The sequence below is a fragment of the Acomys russatus genome, chromosome 7 (genome assembly GCF_903995435.1).
Source record: "Acomys russatus chromosome 7, mAcoRus1.1, whole genome shotgun sequence".
Taxonomy (NCBI): domain Eukaryota; kingdom Metazoa; phylum Chordata; class Mammalia; order Rodentia; family Muridae; genus Acomys; species Acomys russatus.
The window spans coordinates 35,036,671-35,063,257 of NC_067143.1; the positions used below are offsets into that span (position 1 = coordinate 35,036,671).

The window sequence follows — 26,587 nt, forward strand, 5'->3', positions numbered from 1 at the left end:
GAGTGTGACAGCACAGGCCTCGATCTCAGCCCTCAGGAAGCGGAGAGGGGGTGGAGGGGTGTTGTGACCAGCCCATCCATATCCTGAGTTCCCAACTGGTCAGGACTACATAGTTCATGGGGAGACCGTGTCTCAACTAAATTAAAGAATGGGGCTGGGGGCGGGGGAGGTGTGACTCAGTGGTAGAATGTATGCTCAGTGCTCAAAAGGCTCAGGCTTAGAGCCTCTACTAGAAAAGGCGCATGTGTTAATAATATCTAGAATATCACAAACTGCTAACCCCTGGATGGAGGGGGTAGGTAGAGGGGATCAGGTTAGGAAGGTCTATGAGAGCCTCTGCCCCAGCTGCCTCCTCCTGCTCACAAACACTGCACACAACTTTGTGAAGAACCCATGGCCTTATGCGCAAAATGTAGCAGCCCTCAGGCTGCCTTGTTCCCTCTGAAAGGTGGCCCTCGGGCTGACCTACGAACAGCTTGAGGCACCCCAACCCTGTCCCTGGGGCATCCTGCCAGCTGCTTCTTCCCACTCAGGGACAAACTCAGCAAGACAGTTTTTCGAAGAGCCTTTTAGTAGCTAAATATGGCACCAACGTGATTCTGAGCAATATAAATTACAGTATGCAAAACACACTGGCTGAGGTAAAGCACACCGATCTTGCCTCGTGTCCACCGTGAGGGAAAACACTCACATACTTTTTAAAAAACATCATCGTAAAAAAAAAAAAAAAGTCCCCTAGAAAGGCCACCAGAGAGAGGGGCCGTGGGGCTCACCCTCTATCATGTATGGAGCACCCACTGCTTGCTGGGTGGTGTCTGCCCCTACTGCTTGCCCAGAGCTCTGTCCAGGTTGCTCTTAATGGTGTCCAGGAAGTCTGTGGTGTTCAGGAAGTGTTCATTCAGCTTCACACTGCCAAGAGAACATGGGGGGGGGGGGGGGGGCGGGAGACTCAGGCCTCCAGAAGGCCATCAACCGAGCCCTTCCCAAGCACACCGATGAGGCACGGGTCAAGTTTGCCAGTAGCCCCACTGCTTGAGGGCCACAAGGACTTCACTGGAAAGTTACGAGTGACAAGCCACTGGACAAGGTTTGTAAGAGTTTGAAGAGGAGATAAAAGAAATTGAGCAACTCCCAATGGAGACCAACTCAGGCCTGGTCTAGGGAGGCGTGGCCTCAGCCGGTCCTCGGGACTTGTCCTGGCCTGGACCCGAGGCAGCTATACTGACTCTCAAGAGGGACTCTATGTGGGGTTCCCCTGGCTTCCTCCCACCTGCTCTGAGGTCTCAGGCCCTGTTTCCCAAAGCACACACTTGCTGAGGCCATGGATGCAGCCAGCCAGGTCCTTAGTCATAGCTCCGCTCTCCACAGTCTGCACGCACACCTTCTCCAGAGTCTGCGCAAACCTGCGGGCGATGCGGTGGAGTAAGGGCCCCGCTGCCTGCGCCATGCTGGCCAGAGCCGCAGGCTGCAGCAGCTTCAGCCCTCCCCGTGCGCTCACCTGATGAGCTCCTGGTTCCCATCCAGCTTCCCTCGATGCTCCAGACCTCGCGTCCAGGCAAAGATGCTGGCGATAGGGTTGGTACTGGTGGGCCGGCCCTGGGGACAGGCCACAGGATCACCAGCTGAGCCGGACCGACAGATTAGGCCCATCCTCCCAGCCATCAGGGCCAGCGGGGCGCTGGACCTTGAGGCGCATCTACTTACCTTCTGGTGCTCTCGGTAATGGCGGGTGACTGTCCCATGAGCAGCCTCAGCTTCAATTGTCTTCCCGTCAGGGCAGACCAGCACGGATGTCATCAGGCCAAGAGAGCCAAAGCCTGGGGGTGGGGCAGATCTCCCCTCAGAACCCTTCATCTTAGACCGGAAGTCTTCGCATCTTCTGACCCCGCCCCGGCCCACTGCAGCTGACCCTTACAGTTGTCAACATGCCAGCACGTGTGTGTGTGTGTGTGTGTGTGTGTGTGTGTGTGTGTGTGTGATCTCTTCCCAGACCCCAAAGCCTGAGGTGGCAGTCCTGCGGCCTCCCACAAGAGCATTTCAAGCAGAAATAAGCTGCCATCAGCTATTTTGCAGCCGTCCCTGGATCTGCTGCTGTTAGAACACTTTCAAACTTGGTGATTTATTTCCAGATGTCCCCAAACTCCAAATTTCTGCTGGAATCTGTTGTCAAGGACCCTGGGGAAATAAAAAAAAAAAAAACCTCCCCCAGACCCACTAGGAGAGTGAAGGCCTAAGGAAGAAAAAGTGGGGAACTTTCATAAGAAAAAGATTCGACTCAGTTTTGTTTTCTGTCTTTGGTTTTGTTTTGTTTTGTTTTACACATTTATTTGTTTTTATTTTGTGTAAAGGACGGTGCACATGCGCACATTTCGTGAGTAGAGGTCAGAGGACAGATTGCAAGACTCAGTTTTCTCCACTGTGTAGGTTCCAGGGATCAAACGCAAGCTATCAAGCTTGGTGGCAAGTGCCTTTAGCCACTAAGCCACCTCAATGGTCCTTTTTCTGTCTTATTTTATTTGTGTTTGGCCTGGAACTCACTATGCAACCCACGCTGGTCTCGAACTCATAGCAGTTTGCCCACCTCGGCCTCATGAGCGCTGAGACTGCAAGTGTGAGCCACCTGTACTGAGCAGCCTGCATGCCTTTCTAGAGATTAATAGATTAAGACAGCCTTGCGACACACCAATCTCTGGGTCCCTGGATGCTCCAGCCAGCGAGTCTGCCCTGTCTCAAAAACAAGGCAGAAGGAAGGCATGACAGCTCAGCTGGAAAAGGTTCTTGCCACCAAGGCTGTCAGCCTGAGTTTAATCTCTGCGACCCACGGGGCAGAAAGAGAGAACCAAGTCCTGCAAGGCACTCCAACCTCTGCGCGTGTGCTGTAGCACACTCACAAACACACATAAATACACAAAGGCCCGTGGCTGGAGTTCAGTAGAAGTAAACTTGCCTGGCTTTCATGAGGCCCTTCCCCAGTACTGCTAGGTAGACAAATAAATAAGTAAGTAAATACGTAATATATAAGAATTGTTAGCCAGAGTCTACCATGTAGTTCTGGCTGTCCTAAAACTTACTATGTCCTGTAAATCAGAGATCCAACTTCCTCTGTTTATAATGCTACTACGTCTGGCCTTATAAAAGTGATTTTTCTTTTTTCTTCTTCATTTGGTTTTTTGTTTGTTTGGTTGGTTTTTGTTGTTGTTGTTGTTGTTGTTGTTTTTTCGAGACAGGGTTTCTTTGTGTATCCCTGGCTGTTCTGGAACTCGCTCTGTAGACCAGGCTGTCCTGGAACTCACATCTATCCTCTTTGTTTCTGCCTTCCTGGGTGGTGGAATTACAGATGTGCACCACCACACCTGGCTTAAAAATGTGATTTTTAAAAGTATATGTTAAAAATAATAATGTGGAGCATAATAGAAGGCACCTAACACAGGGGAACATGTGTGCGCGTGCATATACACATCCTCTGATGATGAACTGATGAGTCTGAGGAGTCCATGCCCATGCTCTTGGGTGTGTCTTACTTTCCTCCCCAGAGCCTCTCTTTCACTTAACCCTTGTGCTTACAATCATATTGACATTTTTCAATTATACACACACACACACACACACACACACACACACACACATATATATATATATATATATAATTTTTTTTTTAAATCAAGCCGGGCATGATGGTGCACGTCTTTAATCCCAGCACTTGGGAAGCCGAGGTCAGCCTGGTCTGCAGTGCAAGTGTCCTAGTCTACAGGACAGCCAGGGAGGGCTACATAGAAAAACCTTGAGGGGCACAGGATGGGGGGCGGGGGGAGATAATTCCGGTCGTGGAATACCAGCAGTCCCTCCCGCGGGTTGTGGCAGCGTACCTTGAGCCAGGATGTCGGACTGCACATCCCCATCATAGTTCTTGCAGGCCCACACAAAGCCACCTGAAGACTTGAGCACCTGGGCCACCATGTCGTCGATGAGCCGATGCTCGTACCAGATCTTATTCTTATCAAAGTCAGTCTTATAGTGCCTGGGGGCAAAAGGGCTTGTTTCGAGGAGAGGACAGGAGGAGGCTGGCGGCTTATGGAACCCTCCCTGAATCTCAAAGCTGAACCAAGCACACTGGGAGAGCAACCTCCCCAGGCGAAGCAGGGGCGGCACAGGGGAGCTGGGGGGCTGTGGTGCCCTCGGGAAGCATCAGAGGTTGTTACTTGTCAAAGATCTCCTGGAAAATGTCCTTGAAACGCCCGTCATAGGCCTTCAGGATGGTGTTCTTGGTGCTTAAGTACAGCGGCCACTTCTTCTGGATAGAGTACTGGAAACAGCTGTGTGCGAAGCCCGAAATGGACTGTGGGGAGAGTGGGCACAACATGAGGACCGCCAGTCCTATAGTCGCAGGGCCAACATCATCTCTGTATGACTCAAGCCCTGCCACCAGGAAGTGAGCCTCTGTTGCTTTGGCTGGCCCGTCTTCTCCAGACTTCAGGGAGCACGGGCACCTACTGCCAATTTCACTTTGGACAGCGCTCTCTCTCTCTCTCTCTCTCTCTCTCTCTCTCTCTCTCTCTCTCTCTCTCTCTCTCTCTCTCTCTCTCTCTCTCTCTCTCTCTCTCTCTCTCTCTCTCTCTCTCTCTCTCTCTCTCTCTCTCCCTCCCTCCCTCCCTCCCCCCCCTTCTCTCTCTCCAGATATTTACATTACAAATCCTAGACCTTATAGCTAGTGCAGGCCTAGATAAAGCCACCTGCAGCTAGGCTTGACTTCGAGTCTAGGAATTATCCAATCAGAACTCTTTCTCTCTGGTCATCAGCGATTGGCTCAAAGGCAGTCATGTGACCCAATCCCCGGCCAACACAGTAGGCTCGCTTTTCTGGCCAAGTGGTCTCTTCCACCTCTTCCGGGCCGAGAGTTAGACAAACAGAAGCAAAGAAAGCTACAAAATAGGTAGAGGTGGAGATGGGCAGGGGAGGAGGATGGCCAGGGCCTTACCTCGTCGGTGTTGTACATCCCCATGCCCACGCCGCCAGCAGGGAAGTTGTACACCTCCCACTCCTTGGCACTGCTGCCATCTTTCGGGGTGAAGACCATCTTAAAGGTGCCAGCTCGATCTACCACAAAGTCTGTAGCCTTGTACTGCAGAGAAGAGAGGCCGTTCGAGCCAGGGCTTCCCACGGGGAGGCTGAGGCAACATCCTGTGTCGCCACACCGGGCCTACCTGGTCGCCATGGGCGTGCCTGCCAATGGTGATGGGTTTGGTCCAGCCAGGGACAAGGCGGGGGATGTTTTTGCAGATGATTGGCTCTCTGAAGACGGTTCCCCCAAGGATGTTCCGGATGGTTCCATTAGGGCTCTTCCACATTTTCTTCAGCTTGAACTCTGTAAGGAAGAACCGGGCAACAATAGATCCACCACCACACCATCTTTCAATCAGAATGTACCCCAAGCTAAGTAAAACACAGCCAAACAGGGGGCCCAGATGTCATCCTGGAGGAGGCAGAAGAGTCTATAGACTCTTCAACAGTGGTTCTCAACCTGTGAGGTTCGAAACGACTAAGAACATTGGAAAACACAGATATTTATATTACAACTCATAACAGTGGCAAAATCAATCATGAAGTAGCAATGAAAATGATTTAATGGTGGGGGGGAGGTCACCATAAATGTGAGAGAGTGTATTAAAGGGTCCCAGCAGTTTGAAGGCTGAGGACCGCCGACATAGAGTTTAAATAGGTGGTCTCTGAAATCTTCCAGTTTTGACTGTGAGGCTTGCAACGGGTCTGAGCTGTGAGATGAAACCACTGATAAAATACCAAGCATGCTGGGTTGTCCTTAAATAAGTTGTCCATAAAGTGCCCAGAACAGTGCCTGGCTGCCGTTTTACCAAGTCCACACGGTGAAAGGCAGCTTCCCTCCAAACCCACCCTGGCTAAGATACTAAGACCTTTTCCATAAAAGAATGAACTATAACCCCCAGCCCTGGGCTGGAGGCAGAGCTCAGTGGGACATGCTTGCACAGGTCCTGGTTTCACTCTCGGTACTTTCATAATAATTTCTTGTTTTCATTCCAGGATCCAGGAGCATCAAGGAAAAGAGTCAGGACTAAAACCCACCCTAGTGTGTTAGGGGCGGGTGGGTGATCTGGACACTCGGCCGATGTTTCTTGGGTTTTTCTTTGTTGTTGTGTTGCAGTGCTGGGAATTGAACCCAGGGTCGTATGCAGGCTAATGCTCCGTCACTGAGCTACACCCTCAGCTCTGAAGACTATCTGGAATGCTTGTTCCTCCTAGCTTCCTCACACTGCAGAAATTAGGGAGGAAAAGTCCCAAAGCGTATTCTTCTGCTGTTGCTGTTGTTTTCGAAGCCTGGAGACTATTTTATTAGCGTTTAAGAGAAAAATAACAAGACAGCCAAGCTGTACACCTCAGCAGCTGCCAGGAGAAAGGAAATAGAGAAAGGAAGAGAAAAGGCCATGTTGTGTGCAGTGGGGGTAATCAAGCAGCCACATGGCAAAGTCTTCAGAAGGTGCCAACAGTTCCGGGGAAAGCAAGTTCAGCCTTTAGGCAGCCCTGTGGCCCCCTCCCCCAGGCTTCTGCACAGCCACTGAATATTAGGCTGTCAAACAGGCCAAGAGGCGGGCTGTTAAAGACCTCCACTGTCACGAGAGCAGCAGCACTGACTCCTTCCTCCCTGTAACCACCGATGCCATAAGGCACAGCAGGGACGCCAACTTGCTGGCCTGGCCTGGCCTTGAACATGAGGCTGGTCCCTAATCATACCTCCCCCAGCAGCGTCACAGTGACCTCAAAGGCCCTGCCGCACAGCAGGCTTTCTCTGCAAGACTGGGCTGTCTCTCAGTGCCCATCACCAGCCTCAGGAAAGCACAGCTCTGGAAGCTCCCGTGTCCCCGTCCTTATGAGTGCCATAGCCAACCGGGTCCATCTAAGTATCATAGCCCGTGACCCCACCGCACCTCATACCTTCCACGCGGGCTTCATCAGGGGTGATTGTGGCACACTTGACAGCCACACTGTACTTCTGGGTGGCCAGAGCAGAGTCAATGGTGACCTGGTCATTGGTCTGGTCACGGTTTGGAAGCCCGAGGTCAAAATACTTGAGCTGGACATCCACGTGAGGCAGGATGAGCTAGGGAAAAGCACCCGAGCGAAGTGTCAAGCCAGACGACTGACTTGGGCAGGATGCAGAGGCATAAGAAGTCACTTGGTCTGAGCCAGGCAGTGGTGGCGCACACCTTTAATCCCAGCGCTTGGGAGGCAGAGGTAGGTGGATCTCTGTGAGTTCAAGGCCAACCTGGTCTACAAAGTGAGTCCAGGACATCCAGGACTACAAGAGAAACCCTGTCTCAAAAAAACAAAACAAAACAAGAGTAATTTCCATAACATATATCAGGTAACCACCTGTAACTACAGGGTGAGGGAATCTGTCACCTCTGGCCCTTGTGAAAGCTGGCACTTGTATGTCTACATTCACACAGGCATGTACACATACACATATTTTTTTTAAAAGATTTTATTTATTATTATGTATACAGTGCTCTGCCTGCCTGTACACCTGCATGCCAGAAGAGGGCACCAGATCTCATTGTAGATGGTTGTGAGCCACCATGTGGTTGCTGGGAATTGAACTCAGGACCTCTGGAAGAACAGTCAGTGCTCTTAACCTCTGAGCCATCTCTCCAGCCCCCAATAATTGTTAAAAAGTCTTTGTTGTTGCTGCTGCTGCTGTTAAGACACGGACACGGTCTCACTATGTAGTCCTGGCTGGCCTAGAACTCACGGAGATCTGCCTGCCTCTGTGCTGGGATTAAAGGTGTGTGCCACCACCCCGTATATGTATATCTGTCTTGCTTGCCTGTATGTCTGCGCATATGCACGCCTGGTATTGGACAGTTGTGAGCTACCTTGTGAGTGTTGGGAATTGAGCCCAGGTCTTCTGCAAGAACAAGTGCTCTCAACTGCTGTGCCATATCTCCAACCCTGCCAAAATATTAAAAAACAAACAAAACAACAAAGCTGGACAGTGGTGGTGCATGCCTTTAATCCCAGCACTTAGGAGGCACAGGTAGGTAGATCTCTATAAGTTCGAAGCCAGCCCGGTCTACAGAGCAAGTTCCAGGACAGCCAGGACTACACAGAAAAACCCTCTCTCAAAAAACAAAACAAAACAAAAATCTCCATCAAACTCCCTGTCTCATAGCCGGTATGGTAGTGCACGACTATGTAATTCCTGCATTCAGAAGGGCGGGGCTGGAGAGATGGCTCAGTTGTTAAGAGCACTGCTTGCTCTTCCAGAGGTCCTGAGTTCAATTCCCAGCAACCACATGATGGCTCACAACCATCTATAATGCGATCTGATGCTCTCTGCTGCAGATAAAGCACTCATATGCAACAAATAATTTTTTTTTTAAGTTAAAAAAAAGGGGGGGGGGAGCTGGCTGGAGAGATGGCTCAGAAGTTAAGAGACTGACTGCTCTTCTAAAGGTCCTGAGTTCAATTCTCAGCAACTGCATGGTGGCTCACAAGCATCTACAATGAGATCTGGTGCCCTCTTCTGCTGTGCACTGTATACATAATAAGTGATTTAATTTTTTAAAAAGTAATTTAAGGCCGGGCGTGGTGGCACATGCCTTTAATCCCAGCACTTGGGAGGCAGAGGCAGGCGGATAGCTGTGAGTTCGAGGCCAGCCTGGTGTACAAAGAGAGTCCAGGACAGCCAAGGGTAACACAGAGAGACCCTGTCTCCCAAAAAAACAACAACAAAAAAGTAATTTATTTAAAGGAAGTAGGTTGACTGTAGAGTAGGCTCAGAGGTTACTAGCAATTGTGTCTCTTCCAAAAGACCCGGGGTCAGAGCCTAGCACCCACATGACAGCTCACAACCATCCATAACTCCAGATCCGGGGATCCCATACCATCTTCTGACCTATGAGGGCACCAGACACACATATGGCACACACACATATACACAGATAAAATATTCATACGCATACAATAAATAAACCTAAAAGAACTTTTTTTTTCCTTTGATTTTTTTCAAGACAGGAATTCTCTGTTTTAGCCTTGGCTGTCTTGGCTTAGAACTCACAGCGATCCTCCTGCCTCTGCCTCCTGAGTGCTGGGATTAAAGGCGTGCACCGCCACCACCGAGCTCTAAAATAACTTTTTAGTTAAAAGAAGAAGAAGCTGAAGTAATGGCTCGGTGGTTAGAGTGCCTGCTGCAAAATCACAAGGGGCAATTTGGATTCCAGCACCCACATAGCAAGCAGAGCATCTTGCACAAGTAACCCCGGATCTGGAGGAGGGATGGCTGAAGCTCCTTGGCCTCCAGGCAACCAGAGAAAACACAAGCTCCGAGTTCAGGGAGAGCCAGCCTCGGTGAACTAGCGACAGGACGCCGAACACTCTCTTCTGAGCTCTGTGCACACACACATTCATTTATTTCATTTACATATTTAGTGGGAGGGGGGTTGCCTGTGCCATGGCCGGTGTGTGATGGCAGCAATGTGTTCCTTCCTTACTCCCAAGAGATAGGGTCTTCCTGTGTAGCCCTGGAACTCAATCTGTAGACCAATCACTCAGAAATCTGCCTGCCTCTGTCTCCTGAGTGTGTGCCACCACCACCTGGCTTTTTTCTTTTCTCTTAAAAAAAAAAAAAAAAAAAAGCCAGCATGGTGGCTTGCACTCCTGTGATCCCAGCACTCAGGGAGGCAGGTGGATCGCTGTGAGTTCGAAGCCAGTCCAGAACAGCCAAGGCTACACAGAGAAACCCTGTCTTGAAAAAACAAAAAAAAACAAAAAGAACAGATTTGGGATTGATAAGGTGACTCACTGGGAATGGCTCTTACTGCCGAGCCTGACAATTTGAGTCTGACCTCTGGGTCACATGGGAAGGGAGAACTGACAAGTCCTCTGACCTCCACGTGTGCACCATGGCACACTTGTGCACACAAACAAATAAATGAATAAAATGCTTTTTCAAAGAATAAGAAACAAGGCAGGTGTGGTGGTGCACCCCTTTAATCCCAGCACTTGGAAAGTAGATACAGATGGATCCATGAGTCCCAGGCCAGCCTGGTCTACAGAGTGAGTTCCAGGAAGGCCAGAGCTACACAGAGAAACCCTTCTTTGGGGTGGGGTGCAGGAGCTTGCACATTTCAGCACCAGTGAGAGTAGCAGAGTACTCAGGACAGGCACCGGCTGACAACAAGAGACTAACAATTGCTAATGCTGTTACATTAGGAAGGTGGGGCAGGAAGTGAAAACCAGGACTGCTGTTCACCAGGGAACCACAGGCCTCATGAGGCTCTGGTATCCTGTGGGACTGACCCTCTACCTGCCATCCCCTGAAAGAGGGCAGGTGCTACCTTCTCCTTGATGAACTGCCAGATGATGCGGGTCATCTCATCGCCGTCCATCTCCACCACCGGCTTCTCCACCTTGATCCTCTTGTCGGCATCTAGGGTTGGGCACACAGCACATCACATCCCTTATTGGGGGTCAGAGGGCAGCAGGGGAGACCTCCTCCTCCCAGCCAGTTCAATAAGTCAAGAAGGGAGACTGAAAACAGGAAGAGCCCCAGTGGCCTAGCAACTGCTCCCTTTCTGGCTTTCTAGATCTGCATTTCCTCACGCAGGATGGCCATACAGAGCTACTGTATCCTAGCCTGACGAAGGGGCTGGGGCCAGCCGGGCCAGTCAGATCTCCACCCTTAGAAGCTGAGGAGGCCAAGAGAGAACCGCAGCCAGACGGAGCCACTCAGTTCAGCAGCTGTCAAGGAGAGACTGTCCAGATTCCTGCCCATAAAGCCTCAGGCTGCCCACTTCTGCAAGTCTCAGCTCTTCTCTTTGCCCTGCAGTCCCCTGTCCCTCTCACAGGCCTCTCACAGTCACAGTGAGAGCCCAGCATGTGCCTGACCACATACCCAGCCTGCTTATCCTAGTCACCATCAGTTGCAAAACAACCCAAGGGAAGCGGCCCTTGTTTGACTATTTATTGCTTGATTGGTTGGTTTTTTTTTGGAGACAGGCTCTTCGACTCTATGTAGAGCCAAGGGCGACCTTGAATGTCTGATCTTCCCATCTCTACCAATTCCGGTCTGGGAGTCACTGCCACACTTGTTTGTTTGTTACATAGCATCTGCATATGTAGCCCACTCTGGCCTGTTACTCACTGTATGGGCAGGCTAGCCTCAGCCTCTCTTTGTTTGTTTGTTTGTTTGGTTGGTTGGTTGGTTGATTGGTTTTTGGGACAGGGTTTTTGCTGTGTAGCCCTGGCTGTCCTGGACTCACTCTGTAGTCCAGGCTGGCTTTCGAACTCATAGAGATCTCCTTGCCTCTGTCTCCCAAGTGCTGGGATTAAAGATTGTGCACCACCACCACTGGGTTTGTTTTGTTTTGTTTGTTTGTTTGTTTGGTTGGTTGGTTTTTTGAGACAGGGTTTCTCTGTGTAGCCTTCACTGTCCTGGACTCATTTGTAGACCAGGCTGGCCTCGAACTCACAGTGATCCGCCTGCCTCTATCTCCCAAGTGCTGGGATTAAAGGCGTGTGCTGCCACCACCCAGCTTAGCCTCAAACTCTTAATCCTCGGCTTCCCAGATACTAAGATGACAGGTGCAAGCTACAATACTTAGTTCATTGCTTCCATTTTATTTTATATTTTTTATAAAAGTTGGTTTCTGGGGTGGGGGGTGGGTGTTTGTTTGTTGTTTTGACACAGGTTTCTCTGTGTAGCCCTGGCTCTCCTGGACTCTTTATAGACCAGGCTGGCCTTGAACTCACAGAGATCCCCCTGCTTCTGTCTCCTGAGCACTGGGATTAAAGGCATGCACCACTGGCCAGATGGTGGTGGCGCACGCCTTTAATCCCAGCACTTGGGAGGCAGAGGCAGGCAGATCACTGTGAGTTCGAGGCCCGCCTGGTCTACAAAGTGAGTCCAGGACAGTCAAGGCTATACAGAGAAACCCTGTCTCGAAAAACAAAAAAAAAAAAAAAAAAAAAAAAAGGCATGCACCACCATGCCCACCCTTATAAAAGTTTCTTTTTTCTTAATCATTTTTAAAATTTTACTTTTATGTGCATTGCCATTTTGCCTGCTCGTATGTCTATGTGATGATGTTAGAGCCCCGGGAACTGGAGTTACTGACAGTTCTGAGCTGCCATGCGGGTGCTGGGAACTGAACCTGGGTCTTCTGGAAGAGCAGCCAGTGTTCTTAACTGCTGGGCCATCTCTCCAGCCTCTCATTGCTTCCATTTTAAATATGAGGAAACTGAGGCTCAGGAAGATATGCGGCTTATTGCTCCAGGCTGCAGGAACACAAGGCCCAGAGACCTTGGATCTTCCTCAGTGGGAACACAGGCTTCTGGCACCTGAGAAGGGAACTCAGTCTCAAAGCCAAGCAGCCGAAGGTGATTTGGTCATTCCAGAAAAGTATCAAAACCCCAACAAAGGCAGGTGAGATGGCAAGATGGCTAAAAGAACTTGCCATCAAGACTGACCACCAAGTTTTTCCTCTGGAACCCCCCTAGTGAAAGGAGAGAACCCGGAGCCAGGCGTGGTGGCGCACGCCTTTAATCCCAGCACTCGGGAGGCAGAGGCAGGCGGATGGCTATGAGTTCGAGGCCAGCCTGGTCTACAAAGTGAGTCCAGGATGGCCAAGGCTACACAGAGAAACCCTGTCTCAAAAAACCAAAAAAAAAAAAAAGAAAGAAAGAAAGAAAGAAAGGAGAGAACCCATTTGTCCAAGTTGTTCTCTGACATATACAAACACACCCATTTGGTTATGTATATGAGTGCTTTGCCTGCATGTATGTTGTGGGATCAAGAACGGAGGTGGGAGCCGGGCGTGGTGGCTCACGCCTTTAATTCCAGCACTTGGGAGGCAGAAGCAGGTGGATTGCTGTGAGTATGAGGCCAGCCTGGTCTACAAAGCGAATCCAGGACAGCCAAGGCTACACAGAGAAACCCTGTCTCAAAAAAACAAAAAAACAAAAACAAAAAAAGAACAGAGATGGTGGAAGGGGGGCGAAGGGGAGTGAGTGAACAGCAACTGAGCCCACACAGAATCCTGGGAATCAGAGTCTCAATACCAAACACAAAGGTGCAGATCTAGCTTTATTGCTCAGCGTATAAGCCTCAAGCACCAATAGCAATCCATCAGGTTGGTGTAGCTATGAGGAAGCTGGGGGAGGGAGGTCACCTCAGGAGACTTCCGGAAAGAAGGGGAAGCCGGCACAGCCCTAGCCTCGGATCCATTTTGAGACTTCACTAGGGTGCTAGGAGTCCCTAGTAGATCATTCGAGGAGTCTTAGGAGCCGCTGGTGCTTCACTCGCCTTTCTCTGTGGGCCTCCAAAAGGCTTATCTCAACGCTCCCCACAGTGTGTGCACCACATGCTCGTAGCGTCAGATTGCCTGGACCTAGCGTTACAGGTGCTTGTGAGCTGCCACCTGGTTGCTGGGAGCCAAACCCGGGCTCCTAACTGCTGACTGATCTCTCTTGCTCCTTAAAAATATTTTTAGGACTGGAAAGATGGCTCAGACAATAAGAGCACTGCCTGCTCTTCCAGAGGTCCTGAGTTCAATTCCCAGCAACCACATGGTGGCTCACAAACATTTATAATGGAATCTGACACCCTCTTCTGGTGTGCAGTTGTATATACAGGCAAAGCACTGTATATATAATAAATAAATATATCTTAAAAAAAAAAAAAAAGACCACTAGCTGCTCTTCCAGAGGTCCTAAGTTCAATTCCCAGCAACCACACAGTGGCTCACAACCATCTATAGTGGAATCTGGTGCCCTCTTCTGGTGTGCAATTGTACATACAGGCAGGGCATTGTATATATAATAAATAAATATATCTTTTAGAAAAAGAAAAAGAACCACTGGCTTCTCTTCTGGAGGTCCTGAGTTCAATTCCCAGCAATGGTGGCTCACAATCATTTATATGAGAACTGGTGTCCTATTCTGTCATGCAGGCAGGACACTGTATACATAATAAATAAATAAGTCTTTTTTTAAAATCCAAAAATATTTTTTAAAGAGCTTCAGCAAGTTTGGTTGTGGCAACTCAGTTGATTAAATGCTTTTTAGCATTCATGAAGCCCTGGGCTCAATCTCCAACTTTCCATCTACTGAGGTGGTAGCACCAGCAAACCCAGAACTCAGGAGGAGGTAAAATTGAAGCAAATTCGAGGCCAGCCTGGGATACCTGAAAGTTTGTCCAGAAAGAAGAAAAGAAAAGAAAAGCCTAACTGGACCTTAACTGTATTTCTGCCCTACAGCTCAGCCAGGACTCACAACACCCTCGAATGCAAACTGCACACAATACAAACTGAGTTTGTGTGTGAGAGAGAGAGAGAGAGAGAGAGAGAGACAGACACAGAGAGAGAGAGAGAGACAGAGAGGGGGAGAGAGGAGGGAGGACAAGGACAGACACACACACAGAGAAAGAGAGGGGGAACAGAGACAGACAGACAGACACCGAGACAGAGAGAGAGAGAGAGAGAGAGAGAGAGAGAGAGAGAGATATCTTAGAGATCTTTTAGGGAGGAAAAGGAGAGCTAGAGCTAGGGAGTGTGGTTACTGTCCAAGGCCCTGGATCAGTGTACCTTGTCCTCATGGGTCAGATGCCAAGAATCCAAAAGCACAGACATGAACTAGCTTCTCCCTGGGAACTAAAGGCAGGTGTGGCTGGCTTTATTAACATACCCAAGATCTCATGGGGATCTTCAACCCAAGCTACAGAATTTCCCTTTGGTCTAAAGCTTAAGTGAGAAGGGCCTGAGACAGTCTGCTGGACAGAAGGACGGCTTGTCCAAAAAAATAAAAATAAAAATAATTTTTTTTTAAAAAATTTAAGCCTATATCATAAGACAGCTCTGAGGGTCTCAACCTCATCACAGATAAACACAGCCCTCTGAGCCACACAGTAGTGGTACACTCCTTTAATCCCAGCACTTGGGAGGCAGAGGCCTCTGTGAGTTCAAGGCCAGCCTGATCTACAAAGAGAGTCCAGGACAACCAAGGCTACACCCTACCTCGAAAACCAAACCAAACCAAAACCAAAAAAACAAAACAAAACAAAAACCCACAGCCCTCTGGCAGCAGCTATGTGGATTCCTCACGACCTCATCTGGGAGGTGGGGGGAGGATGGTAAAAGTCCAGCTCACACCCTGGTGTACAGGGTGATTTGTTCACATGGCAACCTGATGCTAACTAAGCATCCTTGACACTAGATATGAAACCACACAGGAAGGGAGGGGGAGAGAGGAAGAGAAAAGAAGAGGGAGGAGAGGAAAGGAACAGGGAACAGGACAAACCACACTATTGTCAGACTCCAGGATGCTAAGCCTTCTCAGATGAGCTAGGTCAGGGACCTGAGCCCACGACAGCTAGGCCCTCTTGCTTTGCCATAGAAATTGGTGTGTTCTTTCCTGATACCAAAGACTGAACCCAGAGGCCTTGCATAATCATCCTAAATTCTCATCTACTGCACTACACCCCTGTGGTAGTTTGAATAATAATGGCTCCCAGCAGGGAGGTAGTGACCTGTGTAGCCCTGGCTGGCCTGGACTCACTTGGTAGACCAGGCTGGCCTGGAACTCACAGAGATCTACCTGCCTCTGCCTCCCCAGTGCTGCGATTAAAGGCGTGCGCCACCACCGCCTGGCCCTTCCTTTGTTTGTGACTGGCACAGCATGTCAGGCAGCTCACAACCTCCTGTAAGGACTAGTATGTGCTCAATACCCCATATATACGAATACACATAATTCAAAATAAAATAAATCAGGAGAGCGGGGTTGGGGCTGCAACTCAGCTGGTAAAGTGCTTGCCTAGCATTCACAAGACCCTGAGCTCAGTCTTTTTGTTTGTTTGTTTGTTTGTTTGTTGTTTGAGACAGGGTTTCTCTGTGTTAGCCTTGGCTGTCCTGGACTCCCTTTGTAGACCAGGCAGGCCTTGAACTCACAGAGATCCACCTACCTCTGCCTCCCACATGCTGAAATTAAAGGTATTCATCACTGTGCCTGGCCCTGAGTTCAGTCTTTAGCACTGCATAACCTGGGCTTGCAGGATCAGAAATTCAAGGCCCTACATATAGAATTCAAGGCCAGCCTGGGCTCCATGTGACCCCGTCTCAACAAACAAGCCAACTAGGTGAGATCACGTCTCATTCTTTTAGTGAAGATGAAGTATAAAATACCAAGAGATTGAGCCAAGTGTGATGGTATAGTCCTGTGATCTCAGCACTCGGGGCTGAGCCCAGCCCAGGAATGCGGGTTAATGGTACAGTATTTGCACACTCTGGGCAAAGCCCTGGGTTCCGCTAACAACACCGCCAAAAATAGCCAACCAAACAAAGAGAACAAAAGCCAGAGTCAAATTCAAAGCACACCCATATTCATTGAAGCATCATTCACAACAACCAAAAGGTGGTGTCTAGCAAGGAATGAATGAATGAATGAACAAATGAAATATGGTCTGTATATCCATGAAATATTCAGACCTAGGAGAAAAAGAAGGAAAAGATATCCTGTCACATGCCACATAGGTGAGCCCTAATGTAGCGGGATTTTAATTCAGAGCATGGCTGCTCTGGCCAAAGACCTTCTAGGTGGAATGCAGACATGCTTTTAATCCCAGGAGACAGAGGCAAGCAGATCTCTGAGTTCAAGGCCAGCCTGGTATAGAGCAAGTTTCAGGTAGAGAAAAGCTTAGGTCCAGGCGTGGTGGTACATGCCTTTAATCCCAGCACTACAAGACAGGGACTTGCAGATCTCCGAGTTCTAGTAAGTTCTGTTCAGGCAGTCCAGAAGGGTCAGTGAGTTGAGAGGCGGCTCAGTTTGTGGGATTCAGAGGCAGTTTTTACCTGGAGAGTTTGACAGAGACAGGCTGAAGAGAGAACAGACTAGACACAAGTAAAGACAGAACGAGCCAGAGAATGAGAACGAGCCAGATGATTAGAACAGATTGCTGGAGTTAGTTTGGAATGAGAAACTGAAAGAAGCCAGATTGAATCAGTCAGCTTGGAAAGGAGTCTGAGCCAGAACAGCTGAGTTGAACCCACCAGCATGAGTTCAGAGCGAACAAGAAAGGGCGAGCTTACTCAGCAGTAAATCTCAGAGGCTTGAAAACATTCTAAGTCTGGATTAGACTGTATGGAGACTCGAAGCTTCCAGGACTAGGCCTAGGTGAGTGGACGGAGGCAGTAAGCCTCTGAGATGACAATTAAATCTGGCAAATAAAAGTTACTTTAACATCCTAATGACAGTATATAAGACAAAACATGACAGCTATGCCAGTGTGATGGGGCACGTCTTTAATCCCAGCACTCAGGAGAGAGAGGCAGGTGGATCTCTGTGAGTTCGAGGCTAGCCTGGTCTACAGAATGAGTCCAGGACAGCCAGGACTACACAGGGAAACCCTGGAGAGAGAGAGAGAGAGAGAGAGAGAGAGAGAGACAGACAGACAGACAGACAGACAGACAGACAGACAGAGACAGAGACAGAGACAGAGACAGACTGTAGGATTCTACTTACACAGGCACCTAGCAAAGTGAGCAGTTCTCAACCTTCCTAATGCTTTCATACAGTTCCTGACCTTGTGGTGACCCCCTCCAAGCACAAAATTATTTTTGTTGCTACTTTGTAACTGTATTTAGTTACTGTTATGAATCATAATGTAAATACTTTTGGAGTCAGAGGTTTGTCAAGGGGGTCCCAACTCACAGGCTGAGAACTACTGGCTAGAGCATTAAAGCACAGAGAAGAGACAGCTGGTGTCGGCCAGGGGCTAAGGGAGGGGGAAAAGGAAGGTACTGTTTCATAAATACAGACTTTCAGTTTTGCTGCAAGATGAAAAGGTTCTAGAAATGTCTGGGGACTAAGGGCGACAGTGTAATAACGGGGAACACTACAGAAGTAGTGGAAGGGGAAGGGATACAAATGATAACGATACATTGTATGATGTATGGCTTTGTCAAAGAGTAAATTTAAATATACTGTTAAAATAAAAAATAGGGCAGGGCCTGGTGGTGCAAGCCTTTAATCCCAGCACTCGGGAGGCAGAGGCAAGTGGATCGCTATGAGTTTAAGGCCAGCCTAGTCTACAAAGTGAGTCCAGGATAGCCAAGGCTACACGGAGAAACTCTGTCTCAAAAAACCAAAAAAATAAAATAAAGATATTAAATAAAAAATTAAGAAATTCTCTGGTGCCTCACATTTGACCAAGTCTCCTGTAGGGGGAGACCTGGTGGCACTCAGAGGAAGGACAGCAGGTTACCAAGAAGAGACTTGATACCCGATGAGCATATACAGGGGGAGGAAATCCCCCTCAGGAACAGTCATAGGGGAGGGAAATAAGGGGAGAATGGGAGGGAGGGAAGAATGGGAGGATACAAGGGATGGGATAAACATTGAGATGTAACAAGAATAAATTAATAAAAAAAAAATTCAAACCAAAAAAAAAAAAAAAAAAAAAAAGAAATTGCCAAAGATTAAATAAAAGATATTCTAGGGCCAGGAACAGCCCAGTCTGACCACCTGAGTTCAATCTCTGTATTCTCCCTGGTGGTAAGAAAGATCCACCTCCAGCAAGTTGTCCTTCTACATATGGGTGCTGTGGCAGGCTTGTACACACACACACACACACACACACACACACACACACACACATACACACACACTAGTGTTAACAAAAATTCTAAGAAGAAAAGTTGGCATGGTTAATATCTTCACCAAAATAAAAATAGTAAGGATGTCAACCCACCCCCCGCCCACACATATACACAGTCTGAGCTCACAGGCTGTCTTGAAGAAAGAGTTCCCACTAACAGTGGGCAGACTCTACTCACTAGGAGCAAGCAGAGCTGAGCTGAGGGAGGGCTTCCTTTTCTAGGCCTGAATAGCACCTTCTAGGACACCCCAGGTCTGGAGGATGAGATTTTTTTTTGTTTTGTTTTGTTTTTTGTTTTTCAAGACAGGGTTTCTCTGTGTAGCCTTGGCCATCCTGGACTCACTTTGTAGACCAGGCTGGCCTCGAACTCACAGCGATCCGCCTGCCTCTGCCTCCCGAGTGATGGGATTAAAGGCGTGCGCCACCACGCCCGGCTAAGGATGAGATTTTTTGTTGTTGTTGTTTGTTTTGAGACAGGGTTTCTCTGTATAGCCTGAACTCTGCTTTGTAGACCAGGCTGGCCTCGAACTCACAGCAATCCTCCTGCCTCTGCCTCTCGAGTGCTGGGATAAAAGGTGTGTGTCACCACCTCCAAGCGAGACTTTTTCCTATTGTTTAGTTTTGCAAACAAACCATGCTCTGCCCCTATCTCAAAGAGACAAGGGGCAGGCAATAAAGCAAACTACAAGAAATGGACTGGTGGGGGGGGGGGATGATGGCACATAGGTGAAGTGTTTATCACATGAGATTAAGAACCCAAGTTTGCCCAGCACTTGGGAGGCAGAGGCAGGTGGATTTCTACAGAGTAAGCTCCAGGACAGCCAGAGCTATACAGAGAAACCTTGTCTTGAAAAACAAAAAACAAAAAGAATCCAAGTTCAAAATCCCAGAACAAACATACCTTTAATCCCAGAACCCAGGGAGGCAGGGGCAGAAAGATCGCTGTGAGTTCGAGGCCAGCCTGGTCTACAAAGCAAGTCCAGGACAGACAAGGCTACACAGAGAGACCATGTCTCCAAAAACCAAAAAAAAAAAAAAAAAAAAAAAAAAAAAGAGTGAGACTTAGTGTCCGTCACACAGTGAACCAACCAACTGTCTCAAATCAGGTGGAAGGGGAGGACTGAAACCCAAAGTTGACCTCTGACCTCCACAATGATACCTGCCCATGTCAGGAGGGAGAGGGTCATGAAAACACAAGACACAAGAAGCAGTACCCACTTTCTGAAAACTTCCAAAGTGACAGCCAGCTTGAAGCTCCCAAGAGCCCAGGTTCTATGCCCAGCATTGCAAAAGATAAACATGACGGCTAAAGAGGTGACTCAGAACATAGGACCTAAACTTGATTCCCAGCACCCAAGTCTGTCAGCTCACAACCAACTAAAATTTAAAATCTGATTATAATACACCTTGTTCCTGTAGAACTTTCTTCTTCCCTAAAAATAAAAACCAAAGTCCTCAAAAAGGCCTACAAGTTGAGGGTGTTTTGATTGTCAGCACCAAAACACAAGGGAGGAGAGAAAGCTGAGGGGTGTGACTCGGTAGAGGGCTTGCCTAGCTTACACAAACCCCAGCATTACATAAACTGAGCATGAGGGCATGTCTATAACCCCAACATTTAAGAGATGGAGGCAGAGGAATCAGAAGTTTAAGGTCATCCTCAGCAACATAGGAAGTTCAAAGTCAGCCTGGGACACCTGAGAGCATCTGAGTCAGACCATAAACTGAAACCCGAAACTGCCCTCCACCAGGGTTCTCAGAGGGGGATTTTTGTTTGTTTCTTCTTTTTGTTTGTTTGTTTGTTTGTTTGTTTGTTTTTTAGACAGAGTCTCTACACAGCTGTCCTGGAACTCACTCACTATACCAGGCTGGCCTCGAACTCAGATTTCTGCCTCCATAGGGCTGGAATTAAAGGCATGAGTCACCACCATCTGGCCAGAGTGGGGTTTCTAAAAGATAGGACATACAGGCTGGGCGTGGTAGCGCACACCTTCAATCCCAGTACTTGGGAGTCAGAGGCAGGCAGATCGCTGTGAGTTCGAGGCCAGCCTGCTCTACAAAGTGAGTCTAGGACAGCCAAGGCTACACAGAGAAACCCTGTCTTGCTCGAAAAACCAAAAAAAAAAGGACATAATAAAAGACAGCATCAGCAGTTGGGGAAAATGGTGGTGGTACAAATGGTACAAAATGGAGCCCTTAAGTCCATTTGTCCATGCTACTAACCTATGGAAAAGGATGTAAATGAAGACACACAGATCCCCACTTCTCCGTAAGGGATATATTCTCCAGGAACCCACAGTGGGCACAGTGGATAGCTCTAAACTTTACATGTAATGTACTTTCTCCTGCACACACGTACTATGATAAGATTTACTCTACAAATCAGACAGAGCTAATGATTAACAGTAACTAATAAAACAGGACAATCATAGCGATCTACTCTAAGTAGATTGTGTTCCTTTTAGAAAAACAAAAAAATCCTGCCACTGCCCCAGACCTCATCACCCCAGTGCCAGCAGCACCTGCACCTGCAGGCCCCCGACTCCCTCTCTGCTATTTAGAGTCAGCTTTCTCCCTTGCTCCAACTTCACTCATTTGGGTCTTTTCTGTCTGCCCCATTCAAACCTTCCCACACACCCTATACCCTCTTTACTTCTTCTCCTTAGCTCTCTGTGTGTTTGTTACTTCTATCTAGTCTGTGTGTGTGCCCAATCTGCAGTGTGCCTTTGGAGGTCAGAGGACAACTAAACAGCCTGTGGGGGATCAAACTCAGGTCACCAGGTTTGGCAGCAAGAGCTGTTGTCCACTACGCATCTTCTTGACCCTCCTCCTTAGTTCATGACTATATGTCACACTGGCCAAACACCCTGTTCAGTGCTGTCCCCTCCACTCTAGAATTAAAGCCCAAAGGCAGAACTCCTAAACCCATCTCTGTCCCCTACACCTTGCATAGCGTCTGACCTACAAAAGGAAGAGCACATGCTAAAGTCATAAATGAAGGGCAAGGGCACATCAGGGCTGCCTGGGCTCACTTCCTGTTTTGATGAATGTGTTTCCTGCCTCCCCGCTGCCCAGGGCCACTGCCACAAATCAGCAGGGATCTCTCCCATGTGCCAGTCACCCTGCCCAGAGCAGTTCACAGAGTAGATGAGGATGAGTAATCTGGGCTGGAAGTGTGACTCGGTGACCGAAGGCATAGCCAGCACCCGTGACTCCCTGCGGAGGTCTCAGCACCCTTGATCCTGCGGAGGTCCCCAGACCTACCTGTGACTCCTGCAGAGGGTCTCTCCATCACCTGTGACGTCCCATGCAGAGGGTCTCCAGCACCTGTGACTCCTGCGGAGGGTCTCCAGCACCTGTGACCTACTCCTGCAGATGGTCTCCAGCACCTGTTACTCCCTGTGGAGGGTCCTCCACTCCCCGTGACTCCTGAGGAGGGTCCTGCCATCAGCACCTTTACTCCCTGCAGAGGGTCTCCAGCACCCGTGACTCCCTGCAGAGGGTCTCCAGCACCCGTGACTCCCTGCGGAGGGTCTCCAGCACCTGTGACTCCCTGCAGAGGGTCTCCAGCACCTGTGACTCCCTGTGGAGGGTCTCCACTCCCGTGACTCCCTGAGGAGGGTCTCCAGCACCTGTGACTCCCTGCAGAGGGTCTCCAGCACCTGTGACTCCCTGCGGAGGGTCTCCAGCACCTGTGACTCCCTGCGGAGGGTCTCCAGCACCTGTGACTCCCTATGGAGGGTCTCCAGCACCTGTGACTCCCTATGGAGGGTCTCCAGCACTTGTGGAGCAACGGAGGTTGCACCAGGTGTGAAGATACATGCTGATAACCCTACCCACTCAGAAGGTGGAGGCAGGAGGATTGCACAGTTCGAAGCTAGCCAGAGCAATATCATGAGACCAGCTCAAAATTAAGTTTAGAAAGAGCTACTAATGAGGAGCACTTCCATGGGAGACCCCGACACATTTTGAGCAGTATAAACTGCAAAGCAAGCCACAGATCCTGTCTTCAGACAACAAGCAGCTGTCCTAGCAAAGTGAAGGGTAGAATGAACCCAAAAGGCCACAGCTAAAGGTGGGAAACTTGGGGGCAACCAAGTCTTTCTAGAGCAGTGGTCCCCAACCTTCCTAACACTGAGACCCTTTAATACAGTTCCTCATGTTGTTGTGACCCCAATTCTAAAATTATTTTGCAACTACTACGAATCATAATGTAAAATCTGATATTCAACTCCCAAGGGGGCTGAGACCCACAGGTTGAGAACTGTTGTTCTAGAGTTTTCCCTCAAAACCTCCTGGGTCAAACATTAGCACCCAAACCAACTCTAGGGGCAGCTGATACAACGCAGGACCCAGATACAGACATACAGATAAGAACTAACTCCTGGGACTTAGTGGTCAAGAACACTGTCTGTTATTCCAAATGACCCAGGGTTCAATTCCCAGTACCCACATGACACCTCACAACTGTCTATAACTCCAGTTCCAGGGGATTTGACACATTTACACAATATAAATTAAATTTTACACACACATATATGTATATACGTGTGTGTGTGTGTGTGTGTGTGTGTGTGTGTGTATAAACTCCTAGGTCTGCAAAACTTGATGAAGGGCCTATGAGATGGTGGGTAAAGTTGAAAGGAAAAAGCCAACTCCAGGAGGTCATCCTCTGATCTCCATACATGTAATGTAGCACATAGACACACACACACACACACACACACGTGCATGCACACATCAGTCGCTTATAAATATATAATAATAAAGTTTTTAAAATGAAAAAGAAACCTGATGATCAGCCATTTATTTACTCTTGAATTTTTTTGGAAGAGAAGGGTTTTTTTTTAAAGATTTATTTATTTATTTATTTAATGAATATGAGTGCTCCGTTTTCTTTTTCTTTTTTTTAAAGATTTATTTATGCTGGGCACAGTGGTGCACGCCTATAATTCTAGCACTTGAGAGGCAGAGGCAGATGAATTGTTGAGTTTGAGGCCAGCCTGGTCTACAAAGTGAGTCCAGGACAGCGAAGGCTACACAGAGAAACCCTGTCTTGAAAAAACCAAAACCAACCAAACAAAAATAAATAAATAAAATAAAATGTGTATCCAAATTCAGGATACCAACGGAGCCTTATTTTCTTGTTAGTGTGGTTCCTTAGGGTAGTTTTTGTTTGTTTGTTTGTTTGCCATTACTATTTTACCAGACCGCGCCCCCTCCTCCCGAGAAAAGATGGAAAGGAAAAACTAAAGCACTGATGCCTTCGATTTCTATCATATTTTTTCTGCAGGGCTGCCTATTGTGTGTCCTGGAGGCCTGAGGCCCTTGATCCGGCTTCAGGGCTCAAAGGCAGATCCCAGAAGCACAAAAGCAGAAATGTCCCTTTCTCCTTGGCAAAGGGGAGAGTCCGGGGCCCCGCCCTCTCCCTCCTCCTGGCCCCCAGCTCTGGTCAGCTGCTCTCACTCTCAGTTAAAGATTACCACTTAGGCAGGACAAACCCCATAGCCAGACCCACCCCTTCTTCCTCATTCTCTTGGCTAACCCCAAGGGGCTTTGAGCCAGGTCCGGATAGAATTTCCGTGGCAACGGGCATCAAAAAAAAAAAAAGGCCACCAACATTGTTCCCTGCCTTTTTTAACAGGGTGTTGAGTAGCCAGGGTGTGCAAGATGCCCACATGCCGGGTTGGGCAGTCTGTTGGTAACGGAGACTCTAAAATCTGCTTATTTTGCCTCTGAGTTGCGTCTTCAAGTCTAAGAAGCAAGCTTAAGACAATGCAGACCTCGCGGGAACCACTGACAGATAGATAGATAGATAGATAGATAGATAGATAGATAGATAGATAGATAGATAGATAAAGTGCACTGCATCTTTCCACAGCTTGTATGCCAGGCAGAACCCCCTCACATGCAGTGGGTGGCGGGCCCAGCAAGAAAAGGCCAGGAGAGGGCCCAGACTGAGCCTCCATAGCAGGGAAAGCTGGGGGAGTGGCAGCCAAACAAAAGCGGGAAAAATAGAAGGGCATTCCTCTAGCTGTCGAGTAAAGGTTCCAAAAATAGCTGACGTGGGCCTGCTGGAGAGGAGGGACCAGAGTGCGCGGGGATTGGAGCAGAGGGGAAGTGGAGGCCTCTCCTCCCCGCCTTTGTCTGAGCCGAGACTGCGAGGTGACCCTCCCCTGCCTAGGGCAGTAGCAGGCCGCTCCAGCTCCTCTGGGTCGCTGGTCCCCTCCAAAGGCGCGGAACAGTCCGGATACCCCACTCCGGGTCCAGTCACCCCCAGAAACGCTCCCTCGGAATACCTGGAGAACCCCAACCCTGACAGGACCCAACAATCATGCCCCAGGCCACCAGCTGCCACTATCCAAGCCCCCCTACGTTCCCACCCCTGCTTCTGCAGCGGCCTGGGCGCGCCCGGCGCAGGAGCCCGGAGAGAAGCCACCTCCCGGCCATTTGTAACCCGCACGCCGCCGTTCCCGGCTGCTACCGTGTCGCAAGTGGCGCTCCTGGGTCCCCCTCCCGGGACGTCGCCACGTCGCAGCGCTGCATGCGCGCCCGCCACCCCCCCCCCCCCCCCCCCCGGCCCCCAGTGAGGCACTCACAGTGGCGCCTCGGTTGCTCTTGCCAATTGGGGACAGTCAGGGCGGCTGGTGCCCAGGTCCGCGCCGAGCCAGGGGCTCCGCAGAGCGAGCGCACGGCCCTCAGGTAGCCGGCCATCCCGAGCACGCTGGATCCGAGCGCGCCGCTGCACCGAGCTGTGCGGCGGGGACTCTGCTGGCCCGGGTGGCTGGGACCCAACCGGGGCGGAGCTGCGGAGCCCGCCGCCCCATTGGGTCTCACCCGGGAGAAGGCGGGTCCAGGGCCGGGGCAGTAGCCTTCCCGACACCCTTGGGCCTGTTCCAGAGCCCGGGCCGCCCCAGCACTGAGCCCGCGCTTTCTGGGGGCCTCAATACACCCCCCAAAGACCATTCGGGCCGCGAAGGCTCAGGGCTGCACGACGCCCAGCTTCCACTAGGATGTCAGCGGCGGACATGTTGCCTTAATCCCATGCGTCCTTCGCGTTTGGCTACCTGACGGACCTAGGAGCGTTCTTCAAGCCAATTGACAAGTTTTGCGTTCTTGAGCCAAAACCGTGACATCTTCGGTCTTCTCCAGGGAGTTTCCTGTTGGGTGGACTAACCAGGATCGAGAGTTGAAATCCCGAGTACGGTCGCGACAGGATTCAGGAGTTCGGCTACATACTAAGTTCACGGCCAGCCTGGACTACGTGAGACCCTGTATAAAAAAAGAAAAAGAAACGCCCCCTTCTGCTTCTCACTAGACCAAACTTCTAGCCCCAAAGCCCTTCAATTTAGTTGAATCTGTTTCCCCTGGGTATAAGAGTGCTGCCAGGAGACTTATGTGACATTGGGTATGTAAAGGTTTGAGGTGCAGGCACCCTCCTTGGCACAACCACCATCCAAGTCAATTGTGTTCTATGCCGGTAGTTATGCATGCCTGAAGGAGAGCCCAAAGGTCCAGCCACAACCCAGCCCAATAGCTCCTATGTTGACTGTTTGCATGGAAAAACAAACAAAAAACCTGGCACATGCAATCTGAATCCGTCGCTGCCCGTTTTCTTGAAGTAAGGCCCAAAGAAGCCTGGGTTCCGCGTACTAGAATCTCACAAACCCACCGCAGCTTTCCCAATCAAAGCAGTTCGCTCCAAACTTGAGCCACCTTCCTGTCCTGTGCTCCCAGTTCTCCCTACAGCTTCATGCTCGGTTTTGCCAGATGGAGCTGGACCTGGAAAGTGACCTTGAACTGCTAACATCAAAGCTCGCTTCCGGCAGTCTGTCTGTCCAAGCCACAGCGCCAGCTCTAGGATCCAGTAGAGAACATATGCAAGGAGATGTTCCTTTGGGCCCCTCCAGGGTC

General features: G+C 49.4%; 1 protein-coding gene across 1 annotated transcript; it reads right to left on the reverse strand.

Annotated features, from left to right (window-relative positions):
- Positions 1 to 552: 552 nt before the first annotated feature.
- On the reverse strand, positions 553 to 25,440 carry Idh2 (isocitrate dehydrogenase (NADP(+)) 2). Its single transcript, XM_051148775.1, has 11 exons — positions 25,273 to 25,440; positions 10,368 to 10,459; positions 6,964 to 7,129; positions 5,202 to 5,362; positions 4,976 to 5,119; positions 4,200 to 4,336; positions 3,867 to 4,018; positions 1,705 to 1,817; positions 1,499 to 1,596; positions 1,311 to 1,403; positions 553 to 909 (listed from the first exon to the last, which is right to left on the reverse strand). The coding sequence occupies exons 1-11, from the start codon at positions 25,385 to 25,387 to the stop codon at positions 822 to 824; spliced, it is 1,359 nt and encodes a 452-aa protein (XP_051004732.1). The 5' UTR covers positions 25,388 to 25,440; the 3' UTR covers positions 553 to 821.
- Positions 25,441 to 26,587: the final 1,147 nt, after the last annotated feature.